This window comes from Euprymna scolopes, chromosome 20 (genome assembly GCF_053919585.1).
Source record: "Euprymna scolopes isolate OS-2025 chromosome 20, ASM5391958v1, whole genome shotgun sequence".
In the NCBI taxonomy this organism is placed as follows: domain Eukaryota; kingdom Metazoa; phylum Mollusca; class Cephalopoda; order Sepiida; family Sepiolidae; genus Euprymna; species Euprymna scolopes.
The window spans coordinates 65,619,080-65,642,621 of record NC_136501.1 but is presented as its reverse complement, the minus strand read 5'-3'; the positions used below and the strand labels follow the sequence as shown (position 1 = coordinate 65,642,621).

The following is a 23,542-nucleotide window of genomic DNA, read 5'->3' as shown; positions in this document are numbered from 1 at the left end:
TTATCGATGTCACTGTCCCAAATGACTATGGCCTTAATAGAGCCGAACAGCAAAAGAATCAAGAATGATTTAAAAACGATGTGCTCCCTTAAAGAAATTATTATACCAGTTGTGATAAGAGCAACTAATCTAATGAAAAAAAATCTTAAATACTTGAGAATAATCCCTGGAAGATCAAGCTAGCACGAAATAGAGATAGCAGCCATAAAGGGAACAACATCTATTCTTAAAAGAGCTCTCCGATATAAATTCAAATGGTAATGAAATAAAGTGTTAGCCCCAGAACAGAACCCTTTTAGATCTCTTAAAACTAACCAAAGTAAATTGGTTGACCATATTCAAGAGTAACCCAAAAACTCCCTTTTCAGGAGAAAAAAAAAAAAAGTCACCTAATCATCTTACCTGTCACAAATGTAAAAATAAAACATGATAATTCCAAGTTTGGCCAGATGTGAAAGAATCTCTTGACATGTATCGGTACTGTTGTTTTGGGAATTGGCTTGTCCATTACGAGGTCCATTTTCTGAAAACACAAACCAACATCAATAAGATAATACGGCTGAGAGGTTTTGAATGTAATGAGTTTTTGGGATCCACAGACGAGGATTTAATTTGGAATGGTTCTTCATGAAATTCTCTGGATGGTAGGTGTCGCAGATGTACATCTACATATATAAAAGTGAAAATGTGTATATGTATGTATATATAAAAGTGAAAATATGTGTTTGCTTTTTGTGTATGTCTGCAAAAGGTTTTTTTTTCGGCAGCTTCTCGAGGCCGTCGCTCATTTTTAAAACTTTTTATATGCTGTCTAAATGATAATATCTCTGACTTAATGGGGGGTCGCATGTCTATTTAATTTGCCCGACTTTGAAATGTTAAACATTCAACATTTTGGGATCGCCGCATGTTTGCTTTCGTTTTTCGGTATAAAAAAAGCGAAACTCGATTCCAATCTTGGCCCAGGGCCAGTGGTCTCTAGAAAGATATGTAACGTTTAGTCAATGTTGGTTGCTTTCATTTTAAGACGAGCCACTCCCCTAATAAACAGGGGAGATCTTTTTCCCCAAAGTTAGGTAAAAACAAACAAACAAACCGGGTTATTGACCTCATTAAAAACTATCTCGCAGAAAATGTTCACTGCTGAATAGCTATTGCTTAGGTCGTTGTAACGCTCGCACAAAATGTTAACTCTATGACTTCTACTTGACGTCATTTAGTGCGGACACCTGTCAATTCTCTTCTTAAATAAATTCAAACTTCTTTCAGTAACTCATTCTTTCTGGCCGAGTGGTTAATGTGTCGTGTTTTTCACATTTTATTTTCCAACTTCGCCTCAATGCTTCGGGTTTGATTCTACTTAATTACCAAAAATTTTTACCCCCCCCTCGTGTTTCTTTTTGATTTAAGAACACACACACCTCGAAACATCCGGGCAAGGCCGGGTACCCCTGCTAGTATACATATATATGCCACTTTATACATATATAGGTCTATTTTATGTAAATGTATCTTAATTTATATTTGTACAATATTTTATACTATAACTAGCTGGCTATTATCACATTATTACTGCTTTATTGCAAAGTTCGCTACTTGAAATAAGAATTTTATATACACATATAACATACTTTCATAATTGTCTTGTAAACACTAGAAAAATAAAAAAATAAAAATCAGTTCTCATATTTTGTCAACCCGTCATTCATTATAACCTGGTTAAGTGACAGACTTATCTTCTCCTGCTGTATAGATATTTCTGTTCTTATCAATAGTGGATCAACAAAAGCAAAAAACTGAATTTGATTTTTAATTAAAATTCTAATCAATAATTTTTCGTAATTTTTGGTGAAGATATTTATTTTTGCTTGATACGTAAGAATAGCCAAGAAATTTTTACTTGGAATGCAATTTTTATCTGCATCCCATAGGATATATGTACTGAATAGTAAAAAAAAAAAAAAAAAAAAACTGGTTGTCTCTTTTTTCCTTTCCTTGTATGGATTTATATTATGAGAACCCGAATCAAAAGAATTGGTTTAAATTTCAAAACTATCTCAGAGAGCTTGCACTATTAATGTAAACTGGTGGGACCCGTAAAAATTATACGAGTATATCTTTCACTTTTATATACTGCTACTGCACTTACAAATATTTCTATTGATGGACGTCAGACATACACTCCACGATGTTGTTGAATCACTTTTGTTTAAACTGAAACACACTTAAGTACTCTGATTAATGTAGTTTCAGAATAAATCCAGTTATGGGGATTTATCTTCAAAACCTTCACAATTTGTGACATATTTCCATTCTAGAGATGCTCGATGCAAACACAAATTCTACGATTATTATTGTACCATCTTTCAACAAAACAGATACTACACTTTGATCCTAGATCAAAGGCCAATAAAGTGTATTTTAATCAAAGTTTTGTGTTAAAAAACAGTGCCATCAGATGAAATTTAAAAATTACAGTGCATCTTCGGCAATTGGGTGATACCATCTTTTAAAAAAGGTGAGGAGGGTGATAATATATGTACCAACATAAAATTGCACGAGTAGATTATTATGTATGTATTATTATTATATATGTATGTATTATTATTATGTATGTATGTATTATTATTATGTATGTATGTATGTATTATTATGTATGTATGTATTATTATGTATGTATGTATGTATTATTATGTATGTATGTATGTATTATTATGTATGTATGTATTATTATGTATGTATGTATTATTATGTATGTATGTATTATTATGTATGTATGTATGTATTATTATGTATGTATGTATGTATTATTATGTATGTATGTATTATTATTATGTATGTATGTATTATTATTATGTATGAATGTATTATTATTATGTATGTATGTATTATTATTATGTATGTATGTATTATTATTATGTATGTATGTATTATTATTATGTATGTATGTATTATTATGTATGTATGTATTATTATGTATGTATGTATTATTATGTATGTATGTATTATTATGTATGTATGTATTATTATGTATGTATGTATTATTATGTATGTATGTATTATTATGTATGTATGTATTATTATGTATGTATGTATTATTATGTATGTATGTATTATGTATGTATGTATGTATGTATGTATTATTATGTATGTATGTATGTATTATTATGTATGTATGTATTATTATGTATGTATGTATTATTATGTATGTATGTATTATTATGTATGTATGTATGTATTATTATGTATGTATGTATGTATTATTATGTATGTATTATTATGTATGTATGTATTATTATGTATGTATGTATTATTATGTATGTATGTATTATTATTATGTATGTATGTATTATTATTATGTATGTATGTATTATTATGTATGTATGTTGCAAAGGTTGTTTGTTCTTTTTTTGTTTATTTCTTTAATATTCAGTACTAACAAACCTCAGGCTAAAAACGGCCTTCACAACAAGTCTGGTTTCAATAATTTTCAACACACTAGATCATCGATCAGCAACTATACACCGTCTAAAGTCTAACCTTTCCTCACTATAATAGGGGGACAAGGAGTGATGATGTGTTAAAGCTACCTGGCTAAAAAGGCTCCAGTGAAACTCCAGGAGGAGTTTGCATCAGGAGTTTGTCATCCTCTGGTCATCTGCCTATGCAGATGACAAGTAAATGAATGTCAGGTGCACAAATCAATAAAATAAGAATGACAATGTTGTTTCTGCCCCATTCCTTTGTTCTGAGCCAAACTTTCCAACTTTGCATGTAACCACTGAGTTTTGTTGGAGGTAAAAACTTGCAATCTGATTAATGAATAGATACAACAAATGGGAAAGACTTTATGCAGGCTAGACAATTCTGAGGCATGATCTTTGTGAGTTATATGCAGCAGTCAGATCTGCTTAATAACCACAACAATCAGCAATGACAATATACAAGAGCTGTATATACTAAACCTAGACAACTGCTTCAAGTTACATCTCAACATTTACTTCCTGATGTCAAGCATCTCATAACAGATGTACCTTTGCATTGAAAATGAGCGCCAACACCCATCAAACATCACACTTGCCTTGCTCTCTGATGATGGAGTCACTAAATCGTAACAAAAGTAACAAGAAATGTTAAAAACTAATGACACTCACCAGCTCTGGCTTTAACTCCATTTCTCCGTGTTTTTCTCCGTCTGTAAATCCATAAGGCTATTGCAGAGATGATCCTAATTATTTCAAATGAAAAAACTTATATTAGACAATGGCAATATCTAAATGTTATCTTGCCAGATTACGAAAGTAAGATGCAAACTAATCAATTTGGCATATCAATACTTGATTTCGACTAGCCTGTTTTTTTTTTTGTTTTTCCTTTTCACTTTTAATTAATACAGATATCTTTTAATTTACATTTTGTTTTTAGTTTTTCTTTTTAAAAATACTTATTCCAGCTAAGAAAACCCATGGACTGCAGACATTTTCCCTTACTGAATTAAATGAATTATTCCCCTTGATTTCTTTAAAAAGTTTTTATTTTTATTGAGATACATAGGAAATATAGCAGTTCAAAAAAAAAAATAAAATAACAGAAAAACTTATGAATATATTTATTTATCAGTGAAAAATATTAGTTACCTTATAAATTACAGAAGATAATTGAGCAGAATTTTAATAAAACATAAAATTAATATCCTATTAAGAGTCAACAAACTCTGAACCACAAGATTGCGTGACATCTTTATATTAGAAGGCTGATAATCTACAATACACTTGACTTGACACACAAGTTGTTTAGAAAAAAAATCTTGATGCATGTACCATGTCGGAACAAAAAGATTATATTCCAGAAATCATGTAAATTGACCAAGAAGTTTTATTTTTATAAAAAAAAAAAATTCATTTTTAACTGACTTTAAGTGATTAATGAGAAATTGTAGGCATTACAAGGCTGATTTTTTAAGTTTGAATATTATGAAGTTATCTGCCCTTGTTTGTTTAAGAGACAGTCTCATTTTACTTACTCATAAAATTTGATTTTCTGAGTTAAAAATAAACCTACTTGAACAATTTGTGATTTTTGGAATTTTACTTCTGCATGGGTGTGTACATCATACAAATTTTTATTTATTATTTTTTTGGTACTTGTACAGTTTAATCAAGATATTAAAAATGAAAATATTGAAAAGAAGGTTATATTGTATGTATTTGTTATGGAACGAAGTTCTCTGAAAAAAAAATTTCACTTAATTTCATCAAGTACTTTTTATTTTACAGCGAAAAAACAATTGGTTATGATACCGAGCAAAAGGTTAAATTTTTAGGAAGAAAAGCTAGTAATAAAGATGGGGAGGGAGTGTCGGCGCTTTAACTGGAGTTATCTCCCCGTGGCATGTTCAACAAATTTCATAACAGCTCTCATAAAAACGTGTCTTTCTGCTGTAAAATAAAAACTACTTGATCAAATTAAATGAAATTTTTTTTCGGAGATCTTTAGTCCAAAACAAATATGTACAATATAACCTTTTTTTTTTTTCGATATTTTCATTTTTGAATGTCTTGATAAAACTCTACAAGTACCTTTTCTTTGATATAGTGGAATTCTGGACAAGAACCCTACTTATGAATAATGAAAGCATGTATACATCACTAAATACATCCATAAATATTGCCCCCAAAACTATCCTATTTTTTTTTCATGTGTAATTGTTTTTAATGCTTTACTTATTTTTTAGATGATAAATTAAATGAATTACTTACAAAACCAGAAATGTTGCAGCGGTGATCAGTTGTAAGGTGGACACTGGATCAGGACTCCGACAACAAGTTCCATCATTATAGTTCATGTGATCATTGCAGTACATATTGAACAAGATTTGAGCATCCTTTCAAAGAGAAATAAGGTAAGTTAAAAAAAAAAAAAATTTTTTTCTTCATACTATTAAATCTCAGTTTAAATGAGAGAAAAAAAGCCAATCAGAAGAGAGTCAAAGTGTTAGATTGAAGAAATCTATATATATATAAAAGCGAAAATGTATGTTCGCTTTTTGTGTATGTCCAAGAAAGGCTTTTTTCAGAGAAGCGGTCGGTCGCCTAACAACTTTTTTAAACTTTTTATATCACATGTAAATCGTAATATCTCAGAGTGAGTTAACAACGGAGCTCGCCTGTCTATTTAATTTGTTCGACTTTGGGAAGATAAATATTCAACAGTTTTCGCTCGCCGCATGTAGGTTAGGCCTTTTCCTATAATGTTTCCGCCTACCCACAACGTCTTGGGGGGGGGGGAAGCATTCCCGCACTAAATGATACCCCGCAGTCAAAAGTTGACCTCATTAAGTCATTAAAACGTGCACTTGCTAATTTAAGTTATTAAATAAATTAAAACGTGTTTCTGTCAGCATGTTGCGGTGACGCAATGGTTAACATCGCACGTTTTTTTTTCACACTTTAATTTACAACTTTGCCTCAAGGGTTCGGGTTCGATCCTCATACTTACCTACTAAAACATTTTAACCCCCCCCTCGGAATTTTGATGTACCTAAAACCACACACACCTCCAAACACCCAGGCAACGCCGGATACCCCTCGCTAGTCATTTTATAAAATATTTTGTTTTATAAAAAAGTTTCATTTGTATTTCAAATATACAAAGAGTTTGTATTATTTGGATTCTTCGGACTACCGATCTCATCTTGAGTGTAATTTGCACATTTTGGATGATGTAATCTCTGGCCTTCTTCAGGGGTGCATCTTCACAGAATTTTGTAATAAAAATTTACAAAAATCCTAGGAGATATAATTTCTAAAATAAAAAAAAAAGATCCACTAGCCAATTAACATTAATACTTACGGGAAAGGTATGAACCTGTAATCCCTATCCTACCTCCAGTAATGGATACAATATTTCTTAGTTTATTACAGCAAGTAGAAATGTTTATAACTAACCAATTCAAGAGCTGATCGAGGAATATGCAGTCCATCAAGAGATTCTTTTTTTAAACCTTGCCCAACAAGCCGTGACGAGCTCCAAATATTAGCTGCACTGTGGTCCCTAGAATACAACAAAGAAAAATAAAAATGAACCAATAAAAATAATAAATAAACCAAAACAAAAATTTTGAAAATAACAAAAACAAAAAATATATCTATATTATTTTAATTGGAATTCATTATTGATATGAGTATTAGTTATATTAATTTATTTATTGCGGGCTATTATTTTCATCTTTATTAGTTGTTGTTTCACGACATTTCGACCAACTATTCCTCTGACCTGAGAATGCAGTTAGGAGATTCAAAGTTTCTATCCGTCGCGGTTACCACCTGCCGAAGGCCAAAGGAATAGTTGGCCGAAACGTTGTGAAACAACTAATAAAGATGAGAATAATAGTCCGCAATAAATAAATTAATATAAAAAATATATCAATTGTCATTTTGAGCATTAATGGAGACAAATCTTATTAAATCAGATTTTTCATTGAAGGACAACATTAACAAGAGTGCCGATGGGAAACTGTATGGGATGCAGCTTTGAGGATTTATTGTTTGTACGGAGTGCAGTTTTTAAGTGCTATAGTCTGCAAAGAGTACGGATTTTAAGTGTTATAGTGTGTACAAAATGTATATTTCAAGTAGATGGTCCATCCAGAGTGCAGTTTTTAAGTGCTATAGTCTGCAAAGAGTACGGATTTTAAGTGTTATAATGTGTACAAAGTGCATATTTCAAGTAGATGGTCCATCCAGAGTGCAGATTTTAAGTGCTATAATCCATACGAAGTCAAGCACTACAGTCTTGCAAAGTGCAATTGTTAAGAGCTATAACCTGGATACACTGTAGCCTTCAAGTGCTATAATTCATCCAGACTGTAGATTTTAAGTGCTATAGTCTGTACAGTGCAGCTTTTAAATTTTATAGTACATAGAGAATGAGGCTTTTAAGTCTATAGTTGGTATGAAATGCAAATTTCAAGCGTTATAGTCTGTAAAACACAATTTTTTAAGCTAGCAAACAATGAAAGTAAACAATGAAAATGAAAATCTAAGAAATTAAAATGAGTGGATGTTACGTACAATATTTGAATGGCCACTTTGTTATAATCATCAATCTGCTGGTTGGTAATCATCGAACGATTGATTGATAATTTCTCTTCATTCACTGGATCTGAGGGAAAGAAAAGAGAATTTCAAAAATTAAATCTACACAATTGGGAAATGAGTGCGTCTGTAGACAACTTTCAGAATATTAGACCTAAGAACATAAAATTTGGTAAAAATATTCCCCTAGTAATGTAGATTTTCCTTAGTCACACACCTTTTAGGTATCCTCCTCACCCAGGAGAAAAAGAAATATATATATATATATATATATATATATATATATATAAAAAACTCTCAATGTGCCATATAGAATGAAAGGTTAAAGAATTTACATAAAATCTAAAAGTGTATTCTTACATAACCTTAACCAAGAATGATAATAGAAATGTTCTTGAATTTCTAAGTGCACCACTAAGAGGACTATGGAACAGATTTTGTTGGTGGAATGTAATGTCATTTGGAAAGAAAACACTGTAATGTTAATGTTATTATGTAATAATTTTGAAAGACAACACCAAGTCATTAATTTTCTGGAAATAACTCTTCATTTTCTTTTAAAATTATTGGATGGTAACTTTTTTTTTTTTTTTTTAATTTATTTAATTTTTTTTTAAGCTTCTCTTCAAAATATCGTCATTATCAACATCATTTCTCAGCAGAAGGAATGAAACCCAGAAAGGGTGATTTTTAATAGTGTTTTAAAGAGATCTTTAATTTTATTTCAGCAGCGTTCTGGAGACCTAAGATTTTTTCACTCCTCACTAAGAAAAAAAAAAAAAGAAAAAAAAAGAAGAGAAATGGTATATAGTAATCCAAAAGTGTTCACATCCTAGACGTAGCAGATGTGTTTAAATGCAATGTTGCCCAGAAGAAAAAAACTTGTTTTTTGTTAACTCATGTTTCTCAAGGAACTATAATAATAATACTGCATATTTTTTTAAGTGGCATATGTTGATCCAAAGTGCCGAATATCCTATGAGGTTTATGCTGAAAGTAAAGCCTCCTATTTTTTAAATTCAAAAATTTAAAAATATACGAAGTTGGGGAAGGTACCATAAAAATGAGTAATCTTTTGTTTGCCAGAATTTATTTTTCTACATAGTCACCAACATTCCCAATGCACATTTGCCAGGAATCCCATGATGTATTTCCGTTTCTAATGCACATCCATGAGAGGTGTTGCTTTCTTAGAGTCTCACACCATCAATATCTCTATTATAGAAAAGTCACTTTGTGTGTATGTGTGTGCGAGTTCCTTCTCATAGTTTTCGAAACACCTGACCCTATCTTTTGCAAATTTCAATTCAAAGCTAATTTATATGTCTGGCAGTGTTCTTAGAAATGTTTTGTACGGGAATTCATCCAATAAATATCAACAATCAAAAAAATCCAATCTTAAATATAACTTTTCTCTTATAAATAAAATGAATTTTTACAGAAGAATATTTTATGTTACACTGGCAAGGGAGATAATAAAATTTCAGCACATTTCTGCTTGAAAAAAAACAAATTGACTATAATTTTGAGATCTAGCTTAGTGGCAGAGCATTCAACTACAGATCAAATGATCCTCTGTTCAAGCCTAGGCATACCTCAGCATTTTAATTTTTCTTATTAATGAGTTCAATTTACGATAAAACAAAAGGTACCATTTAAAATCGTTGCAAATTATTTCTTCGTTTGCATATTTTAAAACTAAACATTAATCAGGATTGACTTTTCCAGAGCATTCATTGTCAAGCCCAAATATCAGCTAATATGATATCGTCAACAAATATAGACCGAATTTGATGAAAGACATAACCATTTATTTATTTTTGCGAATTAGTCTGTCAGGCAAATTATTCCTTGTAATATATAATAATCAATAGAGGATTGATTCTATAATAATACATAAGTTAAAATATCATGTTTAAACGTATGATCGGGCAATGCCAGCTGCCAGCAATACAGATGAAACTTTCAGGTCATAAATGCTTAAGTTGAATTATCATAATTCAATTTGAAATCATCTGATTCATTTAGTCAGAATAAAAGATAGGAGGCATTACTTTTGGAACAGCTGTTTTAAATAGAAAAGTTGTGTTTACCTGCCATTGCCCAGTAGTCATGATAGTAATATGACAGCATTAGCTTTTGTAAGCGGTATAAGAAAGTGCTCAATATTCTAAATAGAGTAATCCCACATTGAGCAGGTGCTTTTTAAATGTCATATTGCCCAGGAGAAAGATTTTCATTGTGTTTTGTACTCGGCATTGCTCAGGAGTCAATAGTAATATTACAGTATTACATTTGGTGAGTGGTATAAGATAATTTAAAGTGGTCAATATTCTAGATAGATGAGGTGTGTTTAAATGCTGTTTTGCCCAGGAGCAACAACACCAGTGATTTTAAAATGCTTTGCTAGTGTGACATACTAGATGACAAACTTGATGTTACGCAAGAACAATTAAATAAAGATACAATTACATTTTATATGTACGCTAATCCAAAAGCTGTCTTTTAACTTGGTTTTATCCAGAAACCATAATAGTATTAGATTTGGTAAGTAGCATAAGTTTATCCAAGGTGTTCATTATGCTATATAGAGCAGATGTATTAAAACATTACGTTATGAAATAATACAGTATTACCTTTGGTAAGTGGTATATGTTAACGATAGGGCAACTGTTTACCTCACTGAGATTACTTTCGGCCAGAAGCTACGGCTTCCTCTGCTGCCAGTCGTCATGTGTTCGGTCCACTGGAAATGAGCTCTGGAGGTTCAGAGGGTGTTTATCTGATGCGCAACAGATGCTACACCTAAACTGCGCAGGCAAGTTAGGAGCCCAGGTGGAAAGTCCTGTACCAAAGGATAAAGCACTGAGGCCTCGACTAGTCATCGTCAAGGCTGACGGACTGCATAATGATGAATGATATGCTAATGCAACAGTACTTAATATATTAGATAGAGCAGATATTTTTTAAATGCAGCACTGCACATTAGCGGAAAAAAAAAAAAAAAAAAAATCAGTGTTGCTTGGGAATATACTAAAATAAATATAGGTTTTATTATTTTATTAGAAAGGAGAAGAAGATAAAAACTGAGCATTGTTCAGGAATACTTTAAAACATAAATGTCACCATATTTTTAAGGAAGGTGAGGAGAGGAGAAACCTGGTGCTGCTTGGAAGCAGCAACTTTAAAAACTGAAAGCTCAGAAGAATGACTTACATCATTATTTTTAATACATTAAAACAAGATGAGCTGAATGAAGGTGAAAGATGAGGGGGGGGGGGCGTGAAAAATAGGTAAAGGGAAAAAAGAAAAAGATCGTGAGACAGATTGAAAGAGGTAGAAAGATTCGAGCTTTAATATAAACATGCTACACACACTTTTTAACCTCTTCTATTTTGGTTTTTTTTTGTGGGGCCCGGGTAATGTCAAGTAGCCCTGCTAGTATATATATATAACTCAATGTCTGTGCGTGTGATGTTTGTATGTTCCTTATAGAAAGAAAGATTACCGAATCTACTGTAATAGAATAGGGTCAAATATCGACAGTAACATTCAATGCTACTAAGACAAAACTCCTTTCCTTTAACAATTAGAAGAAACCTTTCCAACCATTCATTGCCATGGCTTATAACATGCTTCCTGATAGTTAAACTCTTTGGCCTAATATTCACAAGCAACATGAATTGGAACAAATACATCAAAGACACTGTCAAGCTTGTTGCAAAGAAGGTAAACTTTACTAGAAAATTTGTACTTTTTAATCCAACTCACAAAAATCATACTCCTTCACTGTAGAATCTCTAGGTGCAGGAAGATTTTCTACTCTAACCAGTTTTTTCCCTGAACAACTTTGCCTTTGGAATTGCTTTCCTGCTCCGTTTCCCTGACTATATCAATATGCAGAAATTTAAATGTAATGGCAACAAACTTGTTGCTGAACTTCACACCCATGTTACATCCCTATAAATCTGGCCCCATATCACAGTAGTTTCTTACACTTGGATGGCAATATGCATTGCTTTGAAAAACTCCCGCCCAACATTGAGTAGGTCTAGTTTATAATAAATAAAAAAAAATTTTTTAAATCAATAATTAAAAATTATATTGATTCAAAACCTCCTTTTCCTTCCCACACACCTGTAAAGTTATTTCATAATTGTTCGGAAGATATAGATTTGATTACTGCAGTAATCTTCTCTTACCTTGTAGCATCCAAAGAATTGAGGCAGTGTTTTTCAGTTTATTCAAGAATGGTACAATCATAGTAAGATTGACTGAAAAAAAAAAAAAAAAAAGTAAAATTTCAAAATAAAAGAATTTTTGATACTTAGGCAGAATATGGACTGCATTATCATCTGCACATTCCAGATAGGTTAGATAAGCCACCAGAAAGTACTGAACAAAAACTCCATGTTTCTTTCAACAAAACAATGGCAAGCAATTAAGAATTAAGGAAGTAAAAAACAATTATAATCAAAAACAGTTATCATATGGTAATTTCAATGGAAAAAAGATACTTGTGCAGTTTATGGACTGTGCAAGAATAATAATGTCATAATTTAAAAAACTATTCTTAATGAGGAGAGGGGTCTTCTTTACACTTCTGTACTTTCACCTAGCAATTTAATAAACAAAAGATACCGTCTCTTAATTGTTGGCTGCTGCAATTATATTGGTTAAACATTTACACATCTTACGTAAACGGATGGAATATGGTGAAACACTGCCAATGCAACAGATGATAAATTAGAAGTGGTCTTACAATATTGCAATTGTTCAAAACACACTGTGAAATTTCCTATAAGACATTTTCAAGAGTACTTCTTTAGGAATCCTTGTATTCCAAATATATCATATTATAAAACAAGTAGAGGGTGCGGTGTCTCCCCTTCATGCGTGAAAAATTTACTTTCACCATGATTAATGTTTGTGCAAAATATTTTTTAAAATCTAAAGTATGGTTATTGAGAAAAATGTGAACAAATGAACAGATGAACAATTTCAGGGCAATTTTACTAAAATTGTTGTCCAGAGTTATCCTGGAATTTTACTCCTATAAATATATAATAAATTCCAGGATAACTCTGGACAACAATTTTACTCCTATAATAACTCCCTAGTAAAATTGTTATCAGAGTTATCTCGGAAAATCCGTTCTGGCAACAATTTACTTTCACCATGACTAATGTTTGTGCAAAATTTGTTTAAAATCCAAGGTGTGGTTATTGAGAAAAGTGCGGACAGATGAATGGGAATGAATTACTGTCCAATCACTTCTTTTGTCAGGGGGACCAAAAAAGCCAAGTAGACAAAAAAGAAAACATTTTGTCATTTAAAAATAATAAAAAACCTCGAAACAGTAACATTTCTTTAAAAAAAAAAAAAAAAAAGGTCTCATTCGTCGCTACACATTATTTTACAAAAGGCTAAATATTTATTCATGAAACTTACCATAGGTTGATTTTTTTTTTTATTGTACCGTAGAACCCCGGATACGGCATTAAAAATTAGTAACAAAATAGAGTACAGTATATAATACACATGTATATAATCAAATATAAATAACACTGTAAGATGGGGCAAATACCATAACCAGGGATAACTAGAGGCTGGCATTGTATTTCATATTGTAACATGAAAAAACATATCTTAGGGCCACCTTATCCCAGTGTTCCTCTGTACTTTCATTTTTTTTTTTTTTTAAATTACTCTACAAATAAATGTTTTCTAATGTTTCTTCTTTCTTTTTGTTTCTAGCATTTTAAAATTTGATCAGTTCCATATGCATCACTAACATTTTCGATTCTTTCATGAATCATCAGGTAAAAAAGCAATTGAACAAAAGAAGCTGGAGAAAAGAACTTCAAAAAGTAGCTATGAGATGGGCATTTGAAGTCTGTTAGATGCCAGGAGAACATTCACAGACTGTTAAAAAAAAAAACGTTAACAATTTATATTCTATAATGCCAGAATTAGCGTCACAGAATAAATTGTATTACGTTAAGCATTTTAAGATATCATTACTGATTTCATAGGAACCCAGACATATTGATATTCATTATGTCACATATACATCTATATATATATATATATATATAATCATCCACATACAGTACTGTTTCGCTGTTTCACAGCTCATCAGTGTGGCTAGAAAGGCAACTACCTCAAGCCAGGATTGAAACTCGACCACCCAAACAACAGTCAAAGCTTCTAACCATTACGCTATGTGGCTGCTGCTGTGTGGGTAGTGAATTAACGCTGTTTTGGCATCGTCCAAATGCCTAAGCTCGATTTGTTTACACAAAGAGCGTCGCTTAATACGCTAATGGCAGTTTGCATATCACTTCCCAATATGCTGAACCCAAGATAGGGAGCATTATATATAATACTTTGAACTCTGATTTAATGCTGTCAATGCAGATATCCTTGCTGTAGACTTATATTCACAATGAAACATCGTAAGAAAAACAATTCAGTTCATACCTTCAAAGTTCTTTAGAGCCTGTTCACTGGCATTGTTGAGTTTTATGCTCCACTGGAAAATGTAAAGCAGAAAATTATATTGAAGTAAAATATTTTTGTTGATATACTTGAGTATTTTAGCTGCAAACATTGTTCATGTATTATCGTTGTTTACTATACAGGACATAATATAAGAAAAAAAAGATGAACAAGAAACAGTCAACACATAACATATGTATCATTTGAATTCTTGAGACTAATGTTCTCATCTTGAGTGTTACTTTCACAATGTTTCGCAAGAACCTATAGCATATTTGATAAAGTACTTGGTAAAATTCAGTTGTAAGTTACACGCTTCTGAAGGTTGAAAGTTCGATCCTTAGTGGCGGTTACACTCAAAATACAATTGTGAAATACTTAGAACTTCTACCCAGTCATGGTTGACATGGATTAAATAAAAGGTTTTGTTCGAAATTCTGTGCACATTCCTGAATTTGACAAAGATTTCAGAGTTCAACAAGATATACCTGAAGACATCAACCGAAATATTGTGAAAATGACACTCAAGATGAGAACAATAGTTTGAAGAATCCAAATAATGAAGCCTCATCTTGAAAATTCAGAAAAATAACAAGTTTATTCACAGTTTATAGACAAACTAGCAGGGATACCCGACGTTGCCCAGGTGTGGTGAGGTGTGTGTGTGGGGGGGGGAATCAAAACAATAATAAAAAGGAAAAAGAATAAGCGAACGAAAAAATAGCATAAAAAACCCTGTTTGAATATTAAAACTTTAAAAATCGAAAAAAAAAAAAAAAAAAAAAAAATGCCCTTTATGTCGGCACGAACGTGCAACATTAAGATAATGAATCTGCCACCATAACCACTGCTCTATGATGGGGTCAATGAAGCAATGGTTTTTTTTTCTATTTAAACCAATTCAAGAATTCATGCATGTTTGGATAAATTGTCATGAAGGAACGATTTTTTGCTACCCTCCTTCATTGCAAACGTCTATTTCTATAGGAAATAATTGACCGTTTTTTCTTATTCTCACATATTATTCAACCGAGACATCAGCCTTTCAGACAGTACTGGTTTCGACCCGGTCTGATGCCGCTGAGAAAAGTTTTAGGCAGACATACAAACATACATTCAAAAAGAGAGATTTATATAATAGACTAGCCTGGGCATCCAGTTTTGCCCAGCTGTTTGGAGGTATGTGTTGAGCAAAAAAAAGGGTAGTAGCAGGCAGGCAGGCAGGCTCGAATCTGTGACGCAAAGGCTGAAAAGAAAGTGAAAGAATCTGACCTCTTACCACTACTCCATGATGCAACCGGATGTCTAAAGCATTCAAATAGTCAATCAAAAACAAAAGATGACTTGCAGAAATGGTGTTGCTCTTAAACCTTCCACAAAATCAAATTAGATACAAGGTCGTTTTTTATGTGGAGGAAAACCAGCTCTCTGCCCCCCCCCAAAAAAGGGGGCTCTATGGCAGTATCCAAATAAATAGTAATTATCTCAGTATGAAGGGTTTCCCCTACATTGACCAAAGACCAATTACAGAACAGATACTACCCAGCCAGAAGGCCAGACGTTTGCGTTCAAATAGTTTCGCTTTATTCATACGAAAAAGATAAACAAACACTGGAGAGGACGGCAGGGTGGGAATTTATTATATCTATCAAAAAAAAAAAAAAAGGGGGGGGGGAGAAAGGATGTCCGTTTGCGAATGCGAGATATTACGATCTGGAAAATATGCAAAAACTTCTCGCGGAATCTAACCGATGCGAGAAGCCCAATGCAAAAAGCCTATCGTGGACATACACAAACACTCACGCCCATTTTGCCCTTTATATAATAGACTAGCCTGGGTGCCCAGGTGTTTGGAGGTATGCATTGAGCAAAAAAAGTGGTAGTATGCAGGCTCGAAGCCATATTGTGAAGGAGGAAAAGAAAGTGAAAAAAAAAAAAAAAATGTGATGTTCTTGCTGTTGCGCCCATCGCCAAACCGGAGGTGAGGTGACGAATGCTTAAATTATAGCTAATCAATCAAAAAGAAGGGATGACTTTTGAAAGTATCGGCGAAAAAAGCGATCTCTCCCTGTAGAAAAGTGCCCAGTTAAGGGTGAAGGAATTAATGTTTTTAGCCAATTTTCCGATATTTGTCGTCCAAAGGGTCGAGCTTCCAAACGATACCAATAGACAAATAGTCAACCACCTCAGCAGAAATAACCTTCTTAGTGACACACAATATGGTTTCCGTTCTGCAAAATCTACCGCAGATGTGCTAACGGTTATATCCCACAGGATTAGTGAATCTCTTGACAAAGGCTTCCTTTCTAGGGCAATTGCTCTTGACATATCAAAGGTCTTCGACAAGGTATGGCATAAGGCCCTACTTCACAAGATTTTCAGCTACGGTATAACTGGAAATGTTTTCTCAATCATTGAATCATTTCTCTCCGATAGGCTCATAAGAGTAGTGATCGATGGCCAAAAATCAGAGGCCTGCAGTATTAATGCTGGAGTCCCTCAAGGGTCAATCCTGGGCCCAACTCTCTTCCTGATCTACATCAATGATCTCCCTAAACACATACTTAAATCATTCGTTGACATCTATGCTGATGATACAACCACAGAAGAGACGTGAGCCTATCCTTGTTTTATCGTTATTTCCATGGTAGGTGCTCATCTGAACTCCAATCTCTGGTCCCCCCCCTCGCCAATGTTTCACAAAAAACACCCGTCTAGCTGAATCCACTGTCAAAAATTTTCCCCACTCTTTATCTGTGCCTAAATCAAAACGTAGATTCCATGAACAAAGCTTTCTTAGAACTGCACGCCTGTGGAACTGTTCCGTCTGCCTGCTTCCCACCTGACTACAACCTGGATGCCTTCAAGTCCAACGTAAACAAATTCCTAATGAACCACCCCCTTAAGTAAACACTTCATTAAATCTCCACACTAACGTACTTTACTTGCAATAACCCTTATCCCTGAGTGGCTTCCGGGCCTTGATAAGTGGTGACCACCGTGTAAAAAAAAAAAAAAAAAATCTTGTGAAAATCCGTCGCTGCTGTCAAAAGTTTTAGACATACATACTTACATTTAAACAGACAGGTAAGATTTATATTATAGATAATATTAGAAATGTTGATTAAGGAACACAAAGAAAGTAACTGAGAAAAATGACCATAAACAAGAAAACAATGTCCATGACAATACGGAAGTACCATAGTTTTTAGAAAGACAAACTGTGTGAATGAAAATGTAAAGTTACTAACCTATTTTCAAGTGACAATATGAGTTTGATTGGTTCTTTGACTATTGTCTGAGAATCAGTTGGCTCAATCAGAAAAATAATCCTACAGACAAAACCTTTTTCTTTTTTTACTCATGTTCGCCCCCATATTGCTACTTGGACGTAAGGGTTACCTACTATTTGGGATCATATCCACAGAAGACTATGTAAAGAGATGATTGAGATGTCTGTTGACATTATATTTAAACTTTTGCATGTTAGTACAGTTAGGGAAGCAGGAAACATAGAGGGAATTCCAAAGTCTAACAGAGGGAAAAAGCTATTAAAATAGTGAGATCTACAGTGAATGGGTGGGATTTTGCTGCTAGACAGGTTTGTCGGATTTATGTCGAGGAGGCACAAGTGCATGGAGTTCATCAGAGCACATTCCATTAAAGTACTTGTAAAACAGACACAGGGATGCAACATTATGGCAATGAGACATGGGTTGGAGTTTGTCCGATAGTGTGGGACTTATTAAATTGAAGACTTTTTTTGGACCTTGTCTAAGGAGGAGAGTCTAGTGGTGGATGCACCAGTGCAAATGTGGCATCGATCAAATGGTGGCTTTATAGCAATACAGGATACTCTCAGATGGAAGTAATTTTCTAGCATGATAGGGGGAACTCGTCTTCTTTGCAGCAGCCTTGGCAATGTCTTTAATGTATGTCTTTCAATTCATGTCACCTATGAAGGAGTTTGGAGGATGAGCTCTCAGGTAGGATGTTATTAGTCATAGCTATTCATTGTTGAGAAAGTTTCTTTTAATTGTTTAAAGGAAAGAAGCTTAGTTTTTGTAGCATTAAATGTTACCATCCACTTTACAGCCTCATTCCACTTTGTACTGGAGGTTGTTTTCTAAGGTTTCTACCATTGCAGAGGAACACCTGCATGAATATTATGCTATTTGGATGTACATCCATCAAGGATTTTCCTCTTACATAAGGATTTAATTATACTTAGTATTCTTCTAGTAATACCATATCATTTTCATGAAAAGCCCTTCATGCCAGACCTTGTCAAGAGTGATAGCTCTAGCTTCCCCTGCCTTATCCAATGTATGGTATATGTGGTCAGAAACCACGCAGTAGAATGGACCTCACTAAATCCATACTGTCGGTCAGAGAGAAGATTAGCTTTTACGAGGTGGTGAACTAGTGCTTGATATATTAACGACTCAAAGATTTGGGAAAAAAAATAATAATAGCGTGATAATTAAGTGGGTTAGGTTTTTCACCAGAATTCTTGTACACTCGTACTACCGAGGCAATTTTTAAGCTAACAGGGAAGCAAAATTCAGCAAAACATTTGTTGTAGAGTTTGGAGAGAACAGGGACTAGCGGAGCTAAGCATTTTTTAATACAACAGGAATGACATCAGGACCACACGCTTCTGAGATGTCTAAACTTTTTACGATATTGCAAACATGTGGTGATTTTCAGATCATCAAATGTGACTTCTGTTTGCATAGGGAAATTTGTGTGGGAGTGGTTGTCAGGTGGAGTTGGAGGCAAGTCACAAGGCAAGCAGTTCAGTCTTCTTGATTATTGTGCAAGCGACTTTCTGGTTGTTGGATAGTGGAGGAATTACTGATTATCCTTTATTATACATTTTCCAGAAATCGCACTTCCTATCGTCTGCAACTATGCGTTTTTTGGTTATTTCAGTCTGCCTTCTCTTGGCTACAGCTATTTTGCTCTTATAATGATTTCTAGCATCTATAAATTTTTGCCTATTTGTACTTGAATTAGGACGGATAAATTGGCGAAATGCAGGCTTCTTTTGTGCAATGTCTGCTGCACAGGTTGAAGTAAACCACTGGAAAAAGTGGGGTTTATGGGAATATGTGCTTCAGTGCCTGCTTTGGTTGCTTCATTTGCAGTAGGGAAGAAAAACATATTCAATGGGTATCTCTGATGGCTTCCCACTTAGCTTTTATGAAGTATCTTGTCATTTTTATCAATGGCTCCTTAGCTTGAGGTCAAAAATTAAGTATAATGTCGACAAATATCACAAGGTGATCAGCGTTCCCGAGTGGACTTTGAGCATTTGTAACACAATCCTCGAGTACTCAAGTTAGGAATAGATCAAGAAGTGAGGCTTACTGATTCTCACAGTCTGGGAAGCAGGTCGGAGACGTGATAAGGGAAGGAGATATAGAAAAGCTATGTGTGTTACTACCAGCTACATTGGTATAGCTTGAGAAACCAAGTCAATTACTGTGGTGGATAATAAAGTCACCAAATACATTTACTTGGATGCTAGTATCTAAAGAGAGTGTTGCATCAATACTATAAAAGACATGGTTGATCAGGATACAGTCCTGTAACGAGAATTTTACTTAGAGCTAAGATATCTGGGAAGTTTTATTATTATTGTTGTTATTACTTAGTCTAGATTAGTTCTAAGCCTACAGATATTTGTGAATGTGAGCCTCAATTGTGGGTTTTGTTTGGGTGGATGTCAGATTTAGTTGCGTTTATTGTTTGTGAGGTCATTTCATTTGATTGTTTCAGTTTAGGTGAAATGAGTTGGACAAAGTGGGTGTGTTTGAAGCTAAATATGCACATACAACTAGGCCATTTGAAAAGTATGCTAAGGAGCTGAGACGTTTGGACAACGTCCAACAAGTTTGAAGATTGCGCCAATGAGAAGGATGGTCTGGTTTCTAAATTGACGGCTATGTGGGTCACGAAAGTACCAAATCATGCAACAGTAGCAATGTCTTGTATTAAAAAAGATATATCTCCAAGAGAGATAATTTTGGTTTGAAAAATTTAAAAAAAAAAAAAAAAAAAAAGAAAGAAAGTAAATATAAAATATAATCTTGTATGAATTATACAGTCAAGCCATATTTTATGGAGATTCAGATTTGCAGCCATTTTGAAATTTGGTTAAAACAAAGGAAAAAAATATTCAATTAAAACCATGAATATAGTCAACTATAACAACTACATTTGAACTTATTTTGGTCTGTGATAACATAAAGACATGGAGAAGATTATTTATTAAGACTTAAAAACTTTTGCATACTGCGATGCATGAGGCAATCAAAGTATACCATCATTTTCGATTTGAAGTCAAATCCACAGCATCCTTCTAATTTCTTTGTGTTGAAATCAAATCTTTCTTGATTGTCTGCTTACAGTTCATTTTTACTCCTCCTTTGCCTTTTCAATCAGAGATCCATTAAAGTACTTGGTTGGAAATTCTCTCTGGGTCGAATCTTAGTGTATGCCTGAGCCAGCCTAGACGTTTGCAGATTATTGAGGATACTACTTTTAGGTTAATGTGATCTTTGACTTCTTTGTTGGTAGTTGATCAGTCCTTTTGATGCTTAGAATATTTCTAAGACACTTCTCTTTGGTCTGTCATAAAGACATGAGATTGCTTGGGTTGTTAGATATAGAACACATAAGGTAGTGGGGTCAGTTGGCTTAGGGAAGGCCAAGAAAACCATAGGAAGAAGTGATCCAGAGAGAGGGACAGGTAAAACATGTTGAAGATAGGTTAATTTGGAAGTCAATTTCTAAAAGCAGTCTAACATATGCTAAACATTTAAATGGATGCTAAATCAAATACGATGATTAGTCATTAAAAAAAAAAAAAAAATGGTCTAATTAAAAACGCAGTAATATTTCCTCCACAGTCAAATTATGTAATAATTTTGGATGATATGAATCTACCAGACTTCGTTCAATATAGGAATGTTATTGTTAAATTTTAAGAATGGGTGCATTATGCCAAATTAATGCTTGAATTTTGGTTAAATTTGTGCTCATTTTTGTATTAAAAATTAAAACCCTAACTGTGTATTGAATGAATACCATAATACTTAGTTCCCTCCACCTAATCATAACAATGGTCCATACAAAATTTCAGTTAGATCAGTCGGAGAAAAAATGAGTAAATGTGGCATTCTGATGACTGGTTCCTATTAATCCCTTATATTGCATTAAGCGGATATCATAATACTTAGTTCATCACATCTTATCAAAATAAAGGTTCATACAAAATTTCAGTCAGTTTGGCACAGTATTTTCCAAGAAAAAGTGGAAATGACAGGCAGACGAAGAGAAATATATAGATTGATGACTTAAATGGAGAAACATAATACATTTTTGGTATGAATCCATTTGAGCCTGAATCAAAAAGATTTTCATAACATAACAATGAATTCATTATAGAGTCAACCAGGTCAGAACTCTTCATTCTTGCTTGAAAGAAGGAAAGATAAGGAAAAAAAAAAAAAATGAAGAGAAAAAAAAAGAAATTTTTTTTCTTTAAGAATGGAAAGGGGAAAAATAAATAAGAAAAAAAAAAGGGGGGGGGGGGGGTAATAAGAAACAAAAAAGGCTTTAATGCTTCTTGCAAACTGGTTGACTTTGATAGAAGTTTCAAGTTTTCAAACATAACAGATTACAAAAAACTAACTGTTGAAGGGATCTTATTTTCAAATAATGGAGGACGGAAAAAAACTGACTTACCGTCCCACTTCCAGTGACAATCAAATTTGGCCGAGCAGTTGGACCACTCATCAGCCAAGATTTATACACATAATACATTGAAGTATTGACCATTGGATGCCAAAGAAAATCCTGAAATAGAATAGAGCTTAGTTATTTTTATATATACACACACAAGGTTATATATTAGTGTTGGGACGATGAATCTGAATCGGGAATTAGAAAAACTGGAACTTTTGAGGAGTATCAGAATTGGTATTGGAAAAATTTGTGCTTATTTTCCGATGTACAAAAAAGATTCTTTTAATTGCCCCCCCCCCTTTTTTATCTGATTTTGTTTAAAACAAAATCTTCCACTGTTAGTAGTAATGTCAAAAAAAATATTTATTAATTTTATACAAACAGTAAAACTAAAAATCTATAAATCATCTTCTCACAAGTTTGTTTTTACGTATGAGAAAATATATGCACATTTAAGGTGTGTTTTTACAGTAATCAGGAAAAAAAAAAAAAAAAAAAAAAAAAAAAAAAAAAAATCGAAATTGGTAGGTAATTGTATCAGAATCGGGAATTTAGTATGGGATCAGTAATTGTATCAGAATTGGGAATTTATTATGGAATCGTCCCATCACTAATATATATATATATATATATATATATATATATATATATATATATATATACATACACATACATACATACATACATACAAGGTTCTTTATATATACAGGCTGCATAACATGGTGCAAGATTTATGAATGCACCAACATGGATTTAGAAACATAATATTTCATTAAAAACCGTTGTTGAGGATGAGAATACATGAAGTGTTTGTAATTTTATCTAATAAAATTTACGAAATACGTTCAATAAATTTCCAGACTTTTCTCATATGGGCACTTTTATTCATAGTACACACATGAAACTCGGTTAGTGAGAGTTGAGGACGTGCGTTACCTGGATAGAAATATGAGAACGATATGATGGATGTATAATGTGAATCTTAAATACAGGTTTAGTTCAGATCTCAGAGGAAGATTAAATCTGCGTACTATGCTGCGCTGTGTGCAGAAGAGTAGACTTCGATGGTATGGTCACACTGAAAGAATTGAGGTTTTTGGCAAATAGATGTAGAACAGTTGAAATAGCAAGTTCAGTTCACATGAAAAACATGGTAGGAAGCGATGAAAACTAACCTGGCCAGAGATAAT

General features: G+C 33.2%; 1 protein-coding gene across 2 annotated transcripts in view; it reads right to left on the bottom strand.

Annotated features, from left to right (window-relative positions):
- The window catches only part of LOC145241457 (N-acetylneuraminate (7)9-O-acetyltransferase-like), a 166,075-nt gene that overhangs the window by 95,518 nt on the left and 47,015 nt on the right, over nt 1-23,542 (bottom strand). For both annotated transcript variants that reach the window (XM_080104436.1, XM_080104435.1), the window contains exons 4-11: nt 22,353-22,463; nt 14,580-14,631; nt 12,299-12,370; nt 8,073-8,163; nt 6,948-7,053; nt 5,760-5,884; nt 4,155-4,228; nt 403-523 (exon numbers count right to left, since the gene is read on the bottom strand). In XM_080104436.1, coding sequence (XP_079960562.1) covers nt 403-523; nt 4,155-4,228; nt 5,760-5,884; nt 6,948-7,053; nt 8,073-8,163; nt 12,299-12,370; nt 14,580-14,631; nt 22,353-22,463 — 752 coding nt within the window. The remainder of the gene's footprint in view (nt 1-402; nt 524-4,154; nt 4,229-5,759; nt 5,885-6,947; nt 7,054-8,072; nt 8,164-12,298; nt 12,371-14,579; nt 14,632-22,352; nt 22,464-23,542) is intronic.